At 38.0% G+C, this 18,742-nt stretch overlaps 1 protein-coding gene across 1 annotated transcript in view; it reads right to left on the reverse strand.

Annotated features, from left to right (window-relative positions):
- Positions 1–573: 573 nt before the first annotated feature.
- Positions 574–18,742, reverse strand: part of MSH2 (mutS homolog 2) — a 43,053-nt gene continuing 24,884 nt past the window's right edge. The window contains exons 8-16 of the mRNA XM_083856953.1: positions 15,656–15,765; positions 13,568–13,691; positions 12,385–12,535; positions 10,013–10,110; positions 8,757–9,002; positions 7,036–7,240; positions 6,405–6,652; positions 3,025–3,197; positions 574–985 (exon numbers count right to left, since the gene is read on the reverse strand). Coding sequence (XP_083713079.1) covers positions 815–985; positions 3,025–3,197; positions 6,405–6,652; positions 7,036–7,240; positions 8,757–9,002; positions 10,013–10,110; positions 12,385–12,535; positions 13,568–13,691; positions 15,656–15,765 — 1,526 coding nt within the window. The 3' untranslated portion in view covers positions 574–814. The remainder of the gene's footprint in view (positions 986–3,024; positions 3,198–6,404; positions 6,653–7,035; positions 7,241–8,756; positions 9,003–10,012; positions 10,111–12,384; positions 12,536–13,567; positions 13,692–15,655; positions 15,766–18,742) is intronic.

The following is an 18,742-nucleotide window of genomic DNA, read 5'->3' on the forward strand; positions in this document are numbered from 1 at the left end:
GGCTGTTTGTTCTTGTCCTATTCACTTGTTACTTGGGAGAAGAGACCAATCCCCACCTGGATACAATCTCCTTCCAGGGAGTTGGAGAGAAGGATAAGGGCTCTCCCCTGAGCCTCCTTTGGTCCAGGGTGAACACCCCCAGCTCCCTCAGCTTCTCCTCAGACTTGTGCTCCAGACCATTCTCCAGCTCCACTGCCCTTCTCTGGACTCTCTCCAGAACCAAAATGTCTTTTCTGTAGTGCAAGACACAGCCAGTGTCCAAGGGGACAATCACTGTCCTGGTCCTGCTGGCCACACTGGCTGATACAGGCCAGGATGCCACTGGCCTTCTTGGCTACCAGGACACACTTAGATTGTTTTTTTCTAATGGAGCACTAATGCAGCATTACTAAATCTTCAGTGAATTAATTAATATAACTACATCACACAAAAATGAATCATGGTCTAGGACAAAGATTTTGTGTATGCACCACCACTTTCCAAGGCTCTGGCAATTGTTTGACACCTCAGCTGTTAGACTTTCTAGCACATATCTGGTCAAGTATTACACATTTTGTTTGTGCAGTCAATAACTCTCAATATGAAAAACCATTTTTATTGCAAACTTCTAAAAGGAAAAAAATGATCCCAACTACAGCAGGAATCTGGCACATAATGTGCTCAGAATTTTTTACAAAATAATTACAATCCAAGAAAAAAATGCCTACATAAATCAGTACAAGTATCATAAAGTATAAAAGCTACAAGACAAGAAAATTATAGTTCCCTCAATACAAAATACAGCTTCAAGAGCTGTATCCTGTTCTCGCACATTTCATGATGTAACTTTCGTTCGAGAAATTATTTCATTCACAAAACTGTTGTTCTTTGCCAGCACATCATTTCTCAGCTGTTTCAACTTGACTTTGATGTCTTCTTCTGACATATCTGTCAGGGGCAATGCTTTCACTTGACAAAGAAAATCCTGAATTATCTTTTCACCTTCCTGAAATGGAGAGAAGAGAAGGAAAACAAAACAGAAAAGATGTTTAGATTACAAGCAGGAATTTTCTAAATTCCCTATAGATATAGAGTATTGTTCATCAGCAGAAACTCAGTGCAGGCAAAAATCACGGTTATTTTTGTCCTTGCTATCAAGTTCTGAACACCAGAACAAACCACTTATGCTGGTACCAAAAGTTCTTTTTCAATGCATGAGCAAAGAGCACCAGTTGATCAGCATAAATACAGTATTTAACACTGAGATCTCCTGTAAGTGTTCCACGTTTAATTCCAGTATGCAGCCACATGAGTTGAGGACTACCAGCAATAACAGCACCAGAATGGTCCCATTACCCAAACCAGTTACTTTTAGAAGGGACTGTCAATCAAAAGCAATGTTTCAATATGCAAAAGGAAAGGACGAATTGTAACCAAGCAACTGCAGAGTGGCCGTCACCAAGGAGAACAGATGATAATTAAGCTTTATGCATATGCTTTTACACAAACAGGCAAAGTGGAACTTCTAAACAATCTGACTTGAATAACAAGAACAAACATTGCAATGAACACTATTCAGAATCCCTGTGTTGGAAACAATTGGTCCTGAATGCAGAAGTTTGTCTAGTCCTCTGCACTGTAGAATTCTACTGGAAAGTTTACTTAGTTTTGCTCTTATCATTTAAGACTGATGCAGTAGTTTTCAGTGCAGAAGTTTCCAAAAAGTAATAGCACCATTTCCCCTCTACACAAGATGTTAACCAAGGCAGACAAACTCTCTGGGTGAGACATCTAAAGCTCTGCCACTCTACTGCCTAGAGCGCTAATGGAATATTATGTATTACTCAAACTCCAAGAACAAAACGTGATGCTGTATTTGTCAGAAATGTTTGCCGTGTCAATTTAATTTACACCAACTTAGGACCATGTAGCCAGATCCAAGTAATCTGAAAATTCCTCCACCATGATACCTGACACAGGAAAGGTAACAGTGGAGCAACTGAGGTAGCTGGAGGGAAAGCCTTCAGGCAGTAAAAAAGCACAACAAACCAGAAATTGTTCATCTAAAGCATCAGATCCACTTACTGAGCCAGGAACAACAAATGCAGTTGACCTCTGAAACTGAAAATAAAGTAACAGGTAACAGCCTCTCCCTAGAGCAAAGGCTTTTTAAATGTAGAAAGTGTTTTGGATATGGACTAACACTTCAAGGCTTCCATACACTGGAGCAGTACTGAGGTTGCCAGAAGGAGATAAACGTGGTACAAGGCTGTGGAGTTTCAGGCTGACTGCTGGGACACAGAACTGAGCTCTGGAAGCAGGTTTGTGTGCATGCAGCAAGGAGGACCCAGCCACTGACAAAAACCAATGCAAGCCACAAAGCAGCAGCACTTGGATTTCCCAGGAGGCTGCCACAGATGCCACACTCAAGATTCTTAATCCAGCAACAGGAAGACACAGGATATTCTGTAAAAGCTTCCTGCAGCCTTTGTTTTCCTCTACACAACTGCCTAACAAAGCTTCTTTAAAGACACTTGCTTTGTGACACCTGTAAATCCGACATTCCAGGTGCTGATGGTTGTGGTCTTTGATATCATCAGCTTCTGAGATGTGACAGTTCTGATGGGACACGGAAGGGCACAAAGGAGAAGGCTGGATATTCAGCTTTTCTCTGGTGTGAACAGATCTGATCACACTGGGCTCTAAGAACTCAGCACCAATGAACACTCAAATAAGGGGGAGCAAATCCAGGTGTGACCCAACTGCAGAGCCAAGAATATTTAACATAATGGTCACAAAAGCTGTATATGTTTAACCTCTATTTTTAGGTAACTACTTTAACTTAAAATTCATCTAAATCAATCCCACTACCCCTGAACATCTCTTCAACTCCTAATGAACATCATAGCTAAGCCATTTTGATACAGAAAAATACATTATTTTTATTACAGGTAATTATCCTCAAACTTTGGGGGAATCTGGATCCTTAACCGATTTTGCTTCAGCTATTCATTCATATTTTAAAAATTATTTCTGATAGCAAACCTCTCTTTCTCTGTATAATTTCTTGGCTGGTGGTTCTCCTTCAGAGTCCTTGGACTTGCCAATGTTTTGAAACTCCTCCAGCTCCAATGCTTTCTCTCTTGCACTTTCTATCACATGTTTTGGGAAAGCTGCCAGCTCTGCTACATGTATTCCAAAACTCTGGTCACAAACACCTGGATGAAGAGAAGAAAAACAAGAAAAACAACAGTTAAGAATTCTCACAGAGATTATATGGACATGCTTGTAATAGTTCTCTGTTCCGAAGAATTAAGTGCATGACATTATTTGGTTCTCCTCAACACTTTCTGATTTACCTTTTCTACTAAAGACAGTAACACAGAATAAAGAATACGCTCTTATTTAATTAAGCTCTATTACAGCAGTAATTGCAGAGCACCAAAGTGCTTCAAGAAGAAATGGAAAACTCTTCAGGCAGAAAGAATTTTCCTCTAGTACTTGAATGAAATTGAACGATGATTTTTATTAAAATATTTTGGCACAGTCTGTAGAATATAATAATTTGCCTGTTTTTAATAGGTATCTCTGACATTTACTCTATAAAAATACATATATGTGTGTGTATAGATAAATATTAAATATGTATTCTCAATCATCCCTCTCCTCCTTTGCATCATCCTCCATCTCCAGGAGCCATCTTTAATTATATCAAAATCTTTCAACTGTAACTTCACACTTACTTACTTCAATTAATGCACTGTTTATAACATATTTGAGAAAAGTCCTCATAATTGCTCAAAATACATAAATTACATACAGTTACATAAAACAATTTTCATTTCAGTATCAAAAGCCCTCTGATAAAATCTATCAACTCTTATTTGTTTACATTATCATAAATTCCATTTGTCCTCCCACAGGTATTACTACATCCTTTTAATTCTGGTCTCCAGCAAAGATTTAAGAATAAATTAATTACACTTGCAAAATGACAGTGCTTTTTTTTAACTAATCATCTATTAAATACTGCGTAACCAAAGATTAGGTGAAGGAAGACAGCATTTCAACTTTTTCTGTTTTATTAACCCTGTAATCTCTCAGGTCTCTTAAAGGAAATTAACACATTTAAGCAGAAATTAGTCTTCTTGATTTTGTATTAAAGACACACTTCCCCAGACGCAGAGCTAACTCAGTTCTCATCTCAGAGAATCCTGAGCAGAAGCCTGGAGAACAAACAGCACTTCATGTGTCTCCTCTTCTGGTGATTTTGTCACTCTTGAAGCATGAAGACATGGTCAAAAACACTGTATCAAAGTTCCTTGTCATGCTTTTCAGGTTTAGTTATACATTTCAAATGACACAAAACCTGTTATTTGTTTCAAAACACAGCTGTATCTGAGCTGCCTACACACACATCTGTGATGGAGCAATGTAAGGATTCTAAAAGGGAGACAGCACAACACTAAATGCAAAAACTTAGGTGAAAGATGGACATCTGATTGGAGACCAGCTATTTAAAGATGAAGATTTCATAGTGTTGTATCCTCCTCTGACAGAGATTTAAGGAGACAGACAAATAATATTGTGTCTCCATGCTCAGTATCACTTCCAAGAAAATGGATGGAATAAAAAGATATTGCACGTACAAAGGAAAGATGTGTACGACTAAAAATGGCAAAACTGATTGAAGAAAAATATGAAACTGGGCTTCTACAGTTTTTATCACAAACAGAATGGCTGACTTAATGTAGGTTTTAAAAATAAAAGGAGTGAGTTGAAGAAAGAGAACTCATCCAACTGTCTGGGAAATATTAGGGGGTACAAGCTGCTGTTCCAAAGGATGTAGAAGGCTTTGATACAGTGTATATTGATTCCCTGCTCAAAATAAGGCACCTAAATCTGCTTGTTTGCAGATTTTGTACATTGCCATCTCCTGCTGCACCAAAACCAGTTGGTTTCCATGTACACTTGCAGCAGTTTATGACTATTTTTCTTCAGTTCCAATGCCACACCAAATCACCTTTTAAGCACCAATTTGAGCAACGCCTTCAGAGGGCTATGAGCCTTCACTTTGTGGAAGGAGCTCAATATGTGCTGGAGAAGATGGGAAACAGCAAACTAGGAAAGAACCACAGACAGTTCCTCTCCACTAGGACTGGCTGGGAACCAGGACCACAGCAATTTGGAGTAATATTCAAGCAAAAACTGAGCATTCCCTAGGAAAATGCACCCAAAGAACCCATTTCTAAGGAACAAAGATACCAAAAGACAAGGACACAGAGTTTAGGGGTATAGGGCTGTGGCAGACAGAGATAATCCACCCAGCTTTGAGTAGATTCTCAGCAAAGCCAGAGAGAGGAGACCAGTACTTCTGCTCCTGCTGTGAATCCCCTTGCTCAGAGAAGCCTCCCAAGTTTTACAGAAAAGTACCCAAAACCTAACTGCAAGACTATAGCCGGGGGGGAACATGAAATTAGAAGTGGTCATACATGTAATCTAAGGGCAAGAAATGAAGTAATTTAGTGGATTTAAAACTGGAAGAAATGAGTAAGAAACAGCCAATTAGTTAATGTCATAGGAGTAAAACCAGCAAGGTATCAGATCCAGGATAGCCAGAGTGTTCTGCAGTAACGCTGTTCTATCCATTTGAGTGATTATCTAACTCATTCCTTCGTTGTGGAACTCAGAAGAGAAAAATTAAGAGGTACACAGATTAAGAAGGAGTACTCTGCCCACATTTTAAACCAAAATCTCAGCCCAGAGGTTGCCAGTCAGACTGAAAGTGAGAAAAATCTAGTGAGATAGTGGGAACAATCCAAAATCACTGCAGAGTTCACAACTAACTTAGAATGCCATAAATGGGCACACCTTGCAAGCCACAGTTACAGCTCTGCTTCATTTAGCAATAAGTACAGGCTCTAGATGAAGGGAGCAAAAACAAATGATGGGGGATATAGACAAGCAGGAGGAATAGATGAAATTGATGTCTAATTAAAAATTGTTTAATTTAATACCACAAGGAATAACTGGATCCACTAAAAGACTTCAATTAAATACATCCAACTGATCTTTGACTAACAAAACAGCTAGTTGTTGTTTCACTGAAACACAAAATTACCTTCTGAAACTCTCATCTCTGTCTTTTAAAAAGAAAAAGGGAGCAACTCAAATCCATCAACTTGAGTGGCAGAAATAGTCTAGAAAGTTTAAAAAATAATCATCAATGTCATCACCTACTGTCTTCACAGATGGACAGAGCTCCTGTCACACACACTGTCTATGGACAGAGAAAAAAAAAAAAAAATATATATATATATATAATAAAACCCAAGCCTGGAATATGACACAGATTTTCGGGGGGATTTTTTTTCTTTTAAGATTTTTCTCTCTAAGGGCAAAATGAAGTTGAGTCACGGTCTTACCTTCCTTGACACGATAAAGCATCGTCAGCGTGTCATCGCTGGTCAGAGCAGTGACATGGAGGTTATTCACTGTTGGCACTTGGTCAGCAAGAGCTGTGAGCTCATGGAAGTGTGTAGCAAACATGGCAAACCCACAGATTTTGCTGGCAATGTACTCTGAGATGGCCCATGCTAAGCCAAAGCCATCGTAGGTGGAAGTTCCTCTTCCCAGCTCATCAATGATTATCAGGGAGTTTTCAGTTGCTGTCCTAAAAGTACAAGAGTGTTTGTTACTGTTTGATAGCAGCATGAACTCTGGATATTGTAGTATCAAAAGTTATGCTGTGGATCTAGAGCATGGGAGAGGCAAAAGACTCTCCTTATTTACAAATATAGTGCAGACACAGCATCACACAGATCATTCCAATTTAGGTTCTTTGTCACATTTAAACTTTGGCTTCTCAGTAGCAACTCTGTATTGACCACTGGAATAAGCAGAAGGCTACTTCAAGAACTTATGTACCAGCTAAAAGTAACTTGAGATTTTTCACTAGAATTCTCACAAAAGAAAAATCTTAAATGCATCTCTCTTAGAACACCTCCCTTCCCATCAACCCCAACCAACACAACCAAACAAAAGCACAAGACTTGCCTAAGGATCGAAGCAGTTTCCAGCATTTCAGCCATGAAAGTAGACACTCCTTTCAGCTGGCTGTCTCCTGCTCCCACCCGAGCCAGGATACAATCCACAATGGTTATTTCTGCAGACTCACACGGCACAAAACACCCAATTTGGGCCATAAGAACAATCACCCCTGTCTGTCGGATGTATGTTGATTTTCCCCCCATGTTAGGGCCTAAAGAAGAAATTTTCCAAAAATTAATTTAAAAAGCATCATCTTTTTACAATCCAACAGTTCTTTTAAAGGAGAACAGGCTCTAAATTAAAACAAAGAGGGCTTAAGCCTACTTTTGCCAGAAAAGAGCAACAAACTTGTCTAACAGGTGCAACAAGTGGCTCCAGGGCAAACAAAGCTTGCTTGTTTCTCTTACTGAATGCTCCTTTTTCAAGATAAAGGAACATTAGGGGCCTTCATAAGTTTTGGGACTTTTCAAAAGCATAAGCAGTCATCTAAAAAGTGTTCGTGCCTAAAAGTAATAAGCTTTAAATTAAAAATAATGAGTATTTATTTCTGCTTAAGAATTGTGGTAATTTGTTTTCACCTCAAACAACTATTAAAATTTCTCTGCAAAACAAAACAGCTTAGTTACAGACTGGGTACAAGCTAATGGGTGATTCAGGATCAGCAAACCCAGATATTAAGTAGTTAATTGTAACCGAAATACAAATGAAATAAAAAGTATTAGGCAGAAAACTGATCATTAAACCCAATTTTAGTTTTTGCTAACCAGAAAAAGAAGCGTGTTACCATGCATTTATTCAGATTTTCGGGTTTTCTTTTTGATTATGTTAGAAGTGCTCATTAATCATTCTCTAATTTCAGATCTTTGCTACTCAGAACGTATGTTAAGGACATCTGGATGGAAATTAAAATTCAATTAAATCTACAAACACTAAAAATGTTTTTGCGTGTAGTAAAATTATCTTAATTACACCAGAGAAAAGGGTAAAAAAATGGTACAGTCATTGAATCATGTTTTACATTTAAAATCAACTTTAATACTTCACAGAGAAAACACTGACAAAGAAGCTACTTAAAATCTTGCCTACAAAAATGCAGCTACAGTACAGCTGATGCCTAGTGGAATTTTCCAAATCCCTTTAGCAGGGTCAGGCTTCCCAGCTCCTGAGGTTGCCTGGCTTGTGGAGTTACATTCACTAGGGCCTTACTTTAAGGAAGGACTAATTTCTTATGTTTTACTGTCCCAGCAGCCTCTCTTTTCTTCACAAATTAGTGAAGAAATTAGTTATAAATTAGTGATCACCTTCTCCAAACAGTGCACTACAACTAAAATCACAGTAACTAACTCCATTACTATTAGTTTGGATGAGAAATATGCCTGTATGTACAGAAACATGTAGAATATCCACAGTCAAACGTAACATTTCACATGAACATTGTGAACAGTTTTTTTTAAAAATATAATCAATAATAGCAATAAATAATAGCTTACAAACACCTTCCCTTCTTTTCCAGAGCTAAATCTTATTCCCCATGCAGAAAGGTGAGTAACTCAGTAGCTGTTTGCCCTTGACGAGAGAAATTGCTTTGACAGAATTTTATCAGGTTGCTGATTTACTTAGCTTGTTGCTGGTTTGTTTTTTTCCTTTTCAAAAAGACATCATTATTGGAAATACTCGAGACATTTATAAAGTAAATAACAAACGAAAAAGAGAACAGAAATATTTACCGGTAATAATGTGGAACATCTGCTTGCCCTTCTCAAATGTGATATCATTGGGGATGAAGGCCACCTCATCCTGCACTTCGATGCAGGGGTGCCTGGCACCTTTCAGCACAATCCTGCCCTGTCCCTTCTCCAGGATGACGGGCCGCACGTAGGGCACCGGGGCCCCGTTGGACACGTGGGCAAAGCTGACGATGGCATCCAGCTGAGCTATCACATCATTCATCGTCTGGATGGGCTCTGCATAACCTGGTTTGCATGGAGGAGACACAAATTAAATGCCATTAGCTATTCTTCTGCTTTATACTGAGTCCATCAAGTTCATTCATCTGCAGTAACAATTTTCTTCAAGATGAAAGGCACCTCCTGGGAGAGTCTAGGATGCAATACTTAAGTTTCCACACCTTGAATACCCAGGAGACTTCCTCAGACCAAGAAAAGGAGGTGAGGCCACATGGATTATTTTCCCTCAGCTGGAAATCCATTAAGTTTCCTTCCTGAATAATGCACTGCATTCTTATGCTCATACAAGCAAAGACATCAGAGACACAGCACAGACAGTTCAGACACAGCAGCCATCTGTGTTTGTGTGAATGATGGCAGGGGGAGGTCTGTCACATACAGTGCTTGTGACACCAGGCTAGATGGCCCAGCATCACCAATACCAGCTTTTTAAGTTCTTGTGTTCAGTTTTCTTCAGTGAAAAGGGTGAGTGACTGGAGTCTTACAGCCCAAATGCTCCAGTGTCTCTTCTGCTTTTGGTGAAGGATTGTAAAGAATGCCCTGTAAGGCAATCTTGGAGCAAAATATATGGAAATAACTTAGGGAACCAAGATTTTTTATTGCTACATAAGCAATGACCAACTTGATCTTATATCAATGTTCTTAGACATCAGGTCCCACTCCTTAAGTTCTCTGCTGTCCTTCACCTCTTCTGCTGTTTGGGTGAAGATGCCCAGAGTCAGGGAGGTAGGTGGAGGACAGATGTGGCCTTTATGGCCTTATTTTTGTTCCTATTACAGGATTAGCATTTGCACAGATCTCATCATTGCACATCTGCAGCAATGCCAGGAAAGGGTCTGGTGACGGAAGACAATTCACATTTCAAACTTTCAACAGCTGTCTGAAAGCCACACCTCACTTTTCACACTAAATCTTTGGGCAGTATTACCGTTTTGTCTCTGTAAAAGACCCTCAAAGAAACAGCAAGTCCTCCCAACACTCCAGACTGTGACACACATCAACAGTGGCATATTCACCTGAAGCAATGTTAATGATTTCCTTAACAATTGCATCCTGAGCCTCTTCATACTCTTCCCTGTTCTTTATATATTCATCATTGATGGCACTCAGTTTGCTGTGAACAAAACAAGAGTATTTAGAAGCTGTGATGTTCTGCCTTCACCTACAATGCCAAACTTTTGGCCTCCTCATCTGAGTCAATGCTAAATGTCCCCACCTGTTTTCACAGCAGGGTTCAGCACAAAGATCACAAAGCAACTGACCTACAATTCATCCACACCAAGACAGCCACAAAATTAATTCCAAGTTTAAGATCATCCATAAGGGCCAAACCAGAAATTTTAGCATGAACACATGACTCTCAAAAACATCTATGTTTGTTATAGAGCTGCTATGTGATAACAATTGAGTCTTAAAACTGAATTTCTGGTGATTTTGCTACATTTTGCTGCTAAGCAACTGTGTAATTAGCCCAAAGTCCCACAACAGACTCATCAGATCTGGAGGCATTTACTTCTTTCATTTAGTAAAAACCTAAGTTAATTACTGTCACTATGAACAGGTTCTGATTGTCAAACTAAGGTAAGCTGAAATAAAGACAAGAGTTTAACCAAGTTTTTATTCTTCTCAAGCTTGTCTCCTAAACAAAGAACAAAAGTCTGCAAGACTGAATAAGAAACATACCCAAGTAGTGTGCCCACACTATAGGCAGAAGTCAGTCCTGTGCTTCTAGTACCACCTACAGAAGCAACTATAACTTAACTAAGCACAGAGAAGTCTTTTTTATTAGCTGCTTCACTAGGGGAAAGTAACAGATGACACAGTACAGGTTCTAAGTACATCTTCTCAGCTAGAAAAGCCTAACTTCATCATACATTTAGATTCACAACGTATTTAGAACCAGAAAGAGCTGTTTCACATTTCAGGGATGTTTTTAAAAAATATCCTCCGAGTAAATGTTAAAACAAAATGCAATTAAGGTTTACACTTTGTTCATTTAAGTAAATTGTCGTAAAATACACCAACATATTGGCTGGTGTGTGAACCAGTAGGTTTGCCCTCCTTTTCAAAGATAAGGATTGGTAACTGTGGAAGTGAGTGATTAGCAGAAACCAGTCACTGCACCATCACACCCAGTGGACAAGAAGCTGAACACAGGCCATCAGTGCCCCTGAGGCAGAGGAGGCCAAGCCCATGCTGGCTGCCCTGTCTAGAGTGGGCCCAGCATGTTGAAGGAAGTAATTCTTCCTCTTTATTCACCACTGCTGAGACAACATCTCTGGTTATGGGTTTTGTCTTCCCAACATGGAGCAGATGGTCACCACAAAGGTACAGAGCTGGAGCACGCAGCACACAAGGACAAGGCTGAGAGACTCCTGCCCAGGCTGAGAGAATCTGAGGTCAGCCGGGAGGGAAGAGGCAACAGACTCTCCTTGGAGGTGCAGAGCAAAAGAATGAGATCCTAAGATCCCAAGTGTCTGTGAGGAAAATTCTCATTAGATCTGATTAGGAAAGTTTTCATAAACAGTAATTCAACACTGGAACTTGTGTCCCACTAGGCTGTGAAGGATACTTAGAGAGTGGGCACTTGGGCAAAGCCTTGGGCTACCCCATCAAAGCCTGATACAGGAGCCAATTTCTAAGGTGCATCTGCTTTGAGTGGGGGATAAGAAGTAGCCTTCAACCCAGGTTATCACCCAATTCTGCACATGCAACTTTCCACTTCGTTTGCTCTGTGTACAAACTCTGAAGAACAGACAAACATCTGGTGACTGTGATGCAGCCCTTGCTCCTGCTAAAATGCTCTAAAAGAGCTAAAATTCAACAAAAAAATATAGACTTTTCAGCTGATCTGTGTCAGAACTGCTGTCCAGACAAGGACAAACTGAAACAGCCTCAATGCAATTAGTCTGAAGACTTAAATTTTTTAACAGCTCAAACAAAAGAGCCACAGAATTGAAGTTCAATACACAGGACTAACAGAAATTAGAGAGGATTTGGAACAAAGGGAGAAAAAAAGGTAATCACCAACAAAATTTTGCATGTCACATTTGGTGACAAACATAAATAGCTCTTTCCCTACTGCAGCTTGTGTCTGTATAAACATTCACAGTGCAAGCAATTATGATACTTGCTGCAGCTAAAACAGAGAAATTAGCCCAAGTCAAAGGACCAAAAATAGATAACAGTTGGCAATGTAAATGGCGAATTAAGCTTTTAACATAAACTCTATGCCAGTCCTGTCCAATATTTCAATCTATGAGCCAATTAAAAAAGGTGAGATTTCACCATTCAAGATGTAGGGATTCCAGTTTATCAGCATAATTATAAAGGAACAATTCTATTACTTTCAAAACAGGCTTAAAAAACTACCAATATCATCTCATACCTGTTAGTAAATTTCACACCATTCTTCTGTGTATCAATGATTGTATATTTTGAATTGTTACGGAGAGCTTTCTCCTCCTTACAAGTTATCCTAAAGTGATGTCCAAACTGTGAATTTGTCTCCAATTTGATACTTTTGCCAGCTTCCAAACCTTTCGGATAAAAAGAAAGAAAAGTATTATCACAAATCCTGCAGCCTGTGCTATTCCTGCTCACTAATTTAACCTCACTTACATGACCTGATTCACTAGACTTGCTTTGGTTCTGTACAGGTATGAGATATACCCAGATCAAACACAAATATGTGGATTCCATTCTCTGCTCTTACTTTAAAATGCTCTCAAACTGCATATTCAAATCAGGCTCACAATTACTGTATTGCTATGAATTCTCCAGGAAGGTGAAAAATGCAAGGACATTCTGCATTGCTGCTGTTTAGCACAGCAGCACCTGTAATCCTTCTACCAACACACAGTTCCGTTATGAGATTCCTCATTCCATCCCTACACAATCTTGGCTTTCCTTCTTCTCATTCAGGTATCATCTTTACACTAAAAAAATTCAAGACAAAAAAAATGCGAGCTCTTAAAAGTGTAACCCAAAGAAAGTATAGTGTTGCCAATTTTCCTTGCCATATTTGCATTAAAAGTTGGTGGCTTTTTCTTGAAGTTGCTCTTTCAGTGCCCAACTCATCAGCTGCCCATGGAATTTTCTGCATAGGATAATCGACTCTTTAAATGTCTCATTTGCTTAAGAATTACATTTTGCAAGGAACATTCTAAGAAAACTGAATGGACACTCAGGATAATGCACAGAGGGAGGAAAAAAAGTCTCAGTACAGGTCCTCAAAGAAGTAAAACAGAATTAGACTTAGCCAAGAGTTGGATGAGTTCCACTTCTACAAAATGGATTCTGCAACATATATGATAATTTCTGAAATATTTTGGAATGCTGTTTACAAAAAAAAAAAAAAAAAAAAAAAAAAAACCACAAAGGCCAAGTTATAAATCAAAAATCCCTCTGTTTTCAACAGCTTGTACTGCAACAACCAAAGTCATCCCAACTCAATAATATAATAATGCAAACATCCTTTAACCTTTTAACTCCTTCATACCAGTTTTCATCACCTGACTGCAAAACATTTTACAAAGCAGACATGAATCAAAGGCAGTTCCAAACCCTACCTAGTTCCTTAGCTGCAGTCTTTAGTAAGGACTGCATTTTTTCTTCCAGTTCATTCATTTTTTCTCTTAATTCTGTTAAATTAGGATCAAAGGAAGCCTTGACAAGAAATTCATGATTCTCCACCTAGAGAAAAATAACAAAAAAATTATATGGACATAGGCAATTAAAAAAAAAAATCATCTCCCTGATCATACACAGTGAAATGAATTTACTTAATAATTCACTCATTTTTTTACATATATATAATGTTGTCACACAATGTTGTTTGTGTTAGTCGATGTCTGGTTCAACTGCAAAACAAATACATCTCAAATACTTGTTTTCTCAGATAATACACTTCATAGAAGCAAAATATACCAATTTAACAGACTCCTTTCTGCTGAAATGGAGCTGTCTGCATATTTATTTGCAAACGAATAACTGAGCAGTAGGCAGGGCAAAAAGGGAAGTCAGAGGGAATGAAACTGTCATGTACATAATCTGCCTGCTACCCTGGACTTCAGGCAGCTAATCAAGACAGTGTGAAAGGATGAGGTATGTCAAAACAAGAAGCCTTTGGAAACTGAAGTTTCTGAAACAGTAATTTCTGCCCCAAAAGATACTTTAGAGGTTCAGGAAGGAACCTACACAGTATCAGCAAAAATCCTACCAATTTCAACCCAGCTCTTGAGTTGAAAAGCAGATATGGTTCCTTCTAAGCTTAACATTCTCAGAGGCAAGGATGAAGCATGTTTTTCTCTCTCTTCCCCGTGCTTCCACTGCCAGGTGGCTGTGCACCAAAAGCACCACCAAACTTTGAAGTTGCTCTGACTTGAGGAGGAGGTTGAAGTAGATGGTTTTTCAAAGGCCCCTTACGATTCTGTGATAAATAGGAATGGAAGTGACAATTTCTCAACTTTTATTACAGCTAGGTAAATGAATAACCATATCCCACGCTTTTTGAACTTAGATGTTTCTTTTTATATTAGAATGGATTATTGACATAATTTAGTTGCTATGACAACCTATCCCTCAATCGCACTCAGAATAGAACTGCGTATTTTATTTGAACTCCTTCAAAATCCAAGAGGAATTTCAAGTCAAAGTTCAAATTCTAATATTCACAGGGACAGTAACAACCAGTGCTGGCTTATCTGTAGGCATTTTTCAGTACCTTGCAGCAGGCAGAAAAACCAAATCCAACATGCCAGATTCTATGGGATTTGACTAAAAATAACTGACTTGTTATTCTGTTTAGAAGGACAACAAAATATTTTTAAAGTAGAACCTGAAAAGAAATTTGAAGAACTGGACTATGAAGGGTGAAGGCTTAAACAGCTGTTAGTTTTAAAGAAAACAGAGTCCCAGGGCACACAAACTGCATCAACAGATGGTCTGTAACTGGTATAAAGCTATAAATTTCTTCATTACCATACATCACAAATTACAGCAACATGTCAATCAAACGAGTCTTTCCATAAACAGTAAAATGCATTTGATGGATGCACAACACAATACAAAGAAAGAAAACACAGTGCTCCTGCCTTTGGAGAAAAGTATGCATGTGCAAAATCTTAAAGCCATTGCAGTTTTCACAAGTTCAACAAATGGCCCTTATTACCATGTCTGGCACTTTTAGGTAGTTCTCTTATTTCTACAGTCAGCTGAGACCTTCACTCAGGATAATCCTGATCCCTGGTTAATAAAAAAAGGAAAATCCTAAAAGACTCCCCAGGTAATAAGCATATCCTGGTTACATTCTAGATTTGAGACATATCTAATAACTTTTAAAACACAAAGAAGTAAAGAAATTAGAAAATTACTTCTCCACTTTTAATACTGAGGAGATCTTTAAAAAATAGTTTCGGGTCCACATCATCAATGCATCCAAAGCACTTTTTCACTGGCTAGATAATTTCAGATAGTGAGTGAATATCCTGTTGAGTACCCTGATACAGTAATAACACTCTTCATGTATTTCACAGCAAAATTATCACTAGCTACCTAATACAGATGATCAATTAAATTTAGTGCATATGGAGTAGATGGCAAAGCTCAATAAGAAACTTTAATTGCTGAGTAAACCCCACCCACACAACATTTCATACCTTTTCCATGTCCAATGTTGTTTCTATCATCTCCAGAAACTTTGAGAAGTCAGAGCAGATATCAGTAAGAGGTGTTATAAATATAGCCAACAACAACATCTGGTGAGTTCCTGTTACGAACAAACAAAAAAAAAAATTATAATTCACAAACCTTCACAAATTTACCAGAATTCACTTACCCAAGATAACAATTGGGTAAACAACACAACTCCTTAGCTGGTTAATTTTTACAAAGATGAGCTATGACTATTTCACTAAAACACATGTACCTTCTTCTAAAATTTGTATTATCCCATCTACATTCTGATTAATCTTGTACCTATTCTGTCATCTTTGTTCATACCTGGGGGTATTAATTCCCTTCTACTGTAAGTGAAACTACAAACAACAGTACAAAAGCAAACCTGCTCTGTCTTGCACATAAAAAGTTGACATGCCTTCTGCGAGAAATGTAGGTCTTATCATCCACACTCTTAGTTTTTAGTTCTTCTTAATAAAATGTTACATAATATTGGGAATATTTGGTAGTTATAATATGGACATAGCAACTGAAGTGTATGTTACCTGCTTTTGTTTTCCACAAAAAAAGATCACATATTATAACCAGATCTTTAAAGTAACTTCTTTCCACTAGATAGGAAGCCATCAAAATTATCAGAGATACTCTGTAGCACCAAGTCAAACTTCATAGAACACATACTGGCTGGGAGTTCATGGAACACCAAAAGCATTGCACACCAAGAGCAGTTCACAGTTAACAGGCACAAATACTGCCAAATTCGTGAAAGAAATATTTTCTTCAGCTACACAAAAGCTACAGTTAAGCACCTACATCCAGCAGTCAGCTGTGGAGACGTTCTGTCAGTAAATGCATGTTTACATCTTTGCAGCCACTTCAAGTTATGCCTAATCACAGAAAGATTAGCATTATTGACTATATGATTTACAAAAAAAAAGCCTCAAAATGAATTCAATACTATGAGCTTATACTCACTGAATTATGTACAGAATTATGTTGCTTGCCTCTAGTGTTTACGGGGAAGGCTTTGAACATTAACAGAGAAATACAGAATTAAGCTCTGGCTATTCCAGAGCCTCTCAATTTCTTGCCAGACTAAGAAAAAAGTCCTAGCCTTTCCTAAGAAAAACTGCCACAGAAATTTATAGAAAAATTGCCACAGAAATTCATAGTAAAATTGCCACAGAAATGCATATAAGTTACACAGTGAGGACCAGATTACCCAAGTGAATCTCTCGTCTCTCAGCTGAAGTAGAAAGAAAATGTTTAGTTTGATTTCTTATTCTACTGTGCCTTTTTGCCTTCCCAATCCCTCAAACTTTTAAAGTGAAAGCTCTAAACCAATTAGTATCTATTAATAGAGAAAAAAAAACCATATTGTTGAGATTACTGAACTTGCAAAGATGAAGTTTACTGCTGACTAAAAATCTTCAAAACCAAGAGGTATGACATAAAGATTGTTTTCAATTCCAAATTTCCTGCTTGCTCTCTTAATATCTTGTGGTTTTTTTCCCTTCCTGTAAGAAGACACATCTAAACCAACCTATAAAATAAAAGCAATTGACAAAGAAGGAAGAGACTGAAGAGCAGAAAAAGTTTCATGTCCATTCTTCAGACTGGGCTTAGCAATTCCCAGGGCTCCAGCTGAAGGAATACATGGCACACACAATGAAATGATCTTCAGGATTCTTCAATCAATGAAAAATGATTGCACTTGGACTTGAAGCAGCAATTTTAATTTCTTCTTCTGAAAGGACTAAGTAGGGAAGCATCACAATGCCATTTCATTATTTAAGCTTGAAGGGTACATTTCAGACACCATAGGAAGATGTCATAGTCAAAAGTTAAAATCTACTGGTTTATTAAGTAAATAAAATACTAACGTATTTACATACAGGCCAAACTGATACACTGCAAAATTTTTCTGCACTTTTAATCCAACTTTAAACTCAGTATCCAGCATTTGAAGGAAGGAAAATGGTGGACTCAGCGAATAATGAGGATTTACAAAAGTTATATGCATATGCTTTTCTTAAAGCATCTGGCATTATGAGAATATGAGGAAGAAACATCACTGAAAAATTCTAAATTAAACATGCCTTGCACCTGTATTTATAAATTCATAGAAAAGATGCACAGTAAAAAGTAAAATCCTCTTTTGCTCCTACTCAACATTATTAGGATGGAAACTAACCACTGAGAGAAAGACTAATAGAGCTATGTACCATCAAAAGCAGGGATGCATTTTGATCACAAAGCCTATCTGTGCCCAGGTGCAGTTTTTAATTTAAACCATAATTTACTTACTGAAGCACAGACAAGTGTTTATTATACATGTTAAAGACTTGACTTTAATATGGTTTAAAAATGTTGCCTGACAATTAAAATAAAACACTAATCTTCAGACTTGAAACACACAGTTTGGCAGCAAAATGACACTACTCTATCCAGGCAAAACAGACAAATCTCAATGACTAAGTGCACCAGTCATTTTGATAGTGCAGTGGAAAGTGGGATAAAAGGAAAAAAAAAAACCAATTAAATACAGTATAGATTAACTACAGGCAGATAATATCCATATAGTGCAACATCTGTCTGAAATACTGAATGCCTGAGACAAAGGGGACTCTGCAGACCTAATTTGGGTTGTTCTAAAGCATTGAGAATGGTGTCACAGGATGTGCCAAGGTGCAGAATCTATGGTTATGCCATGACCAGAGTGCAGATAAAGAGGACATCACCCACTTGCAAAAGATGAACAAGCTGAAAGGACGTCAGTTCCTCCAGGGCTCACAGAAGCATTTATCTTTTTAAGATGTATGAATTCCTATCAATGCACAAAAGAAGGCTGCTTACAAATGTCACTAAAATGTACAATACAGAAGATACCAGTAGATTGTATTAGAATAACATAAATCAGAAATAGATCAACACCTTGAAAACTAGGCTAATAGAGATGGAGTAAAATATAACACTGATAAAGATGACATGTTGATAGATAAGCGTGTTTCCACTATGAGTAATGACAATAATCAGTTGGATATGACAAAGGATGGGAAACAGCCAAG

The sequence above is a fragment of the Zosterops lateralis genome (assembly GCF_965231275.1).
Source record: "Zosterops lateralis genome assembly, chromosome: 3".
NCBI lineage: Eukaryota > Metazoa > Chordata > Aves > Passeriformes > Zosteropidae > Zosterops > Zosterops lateralis.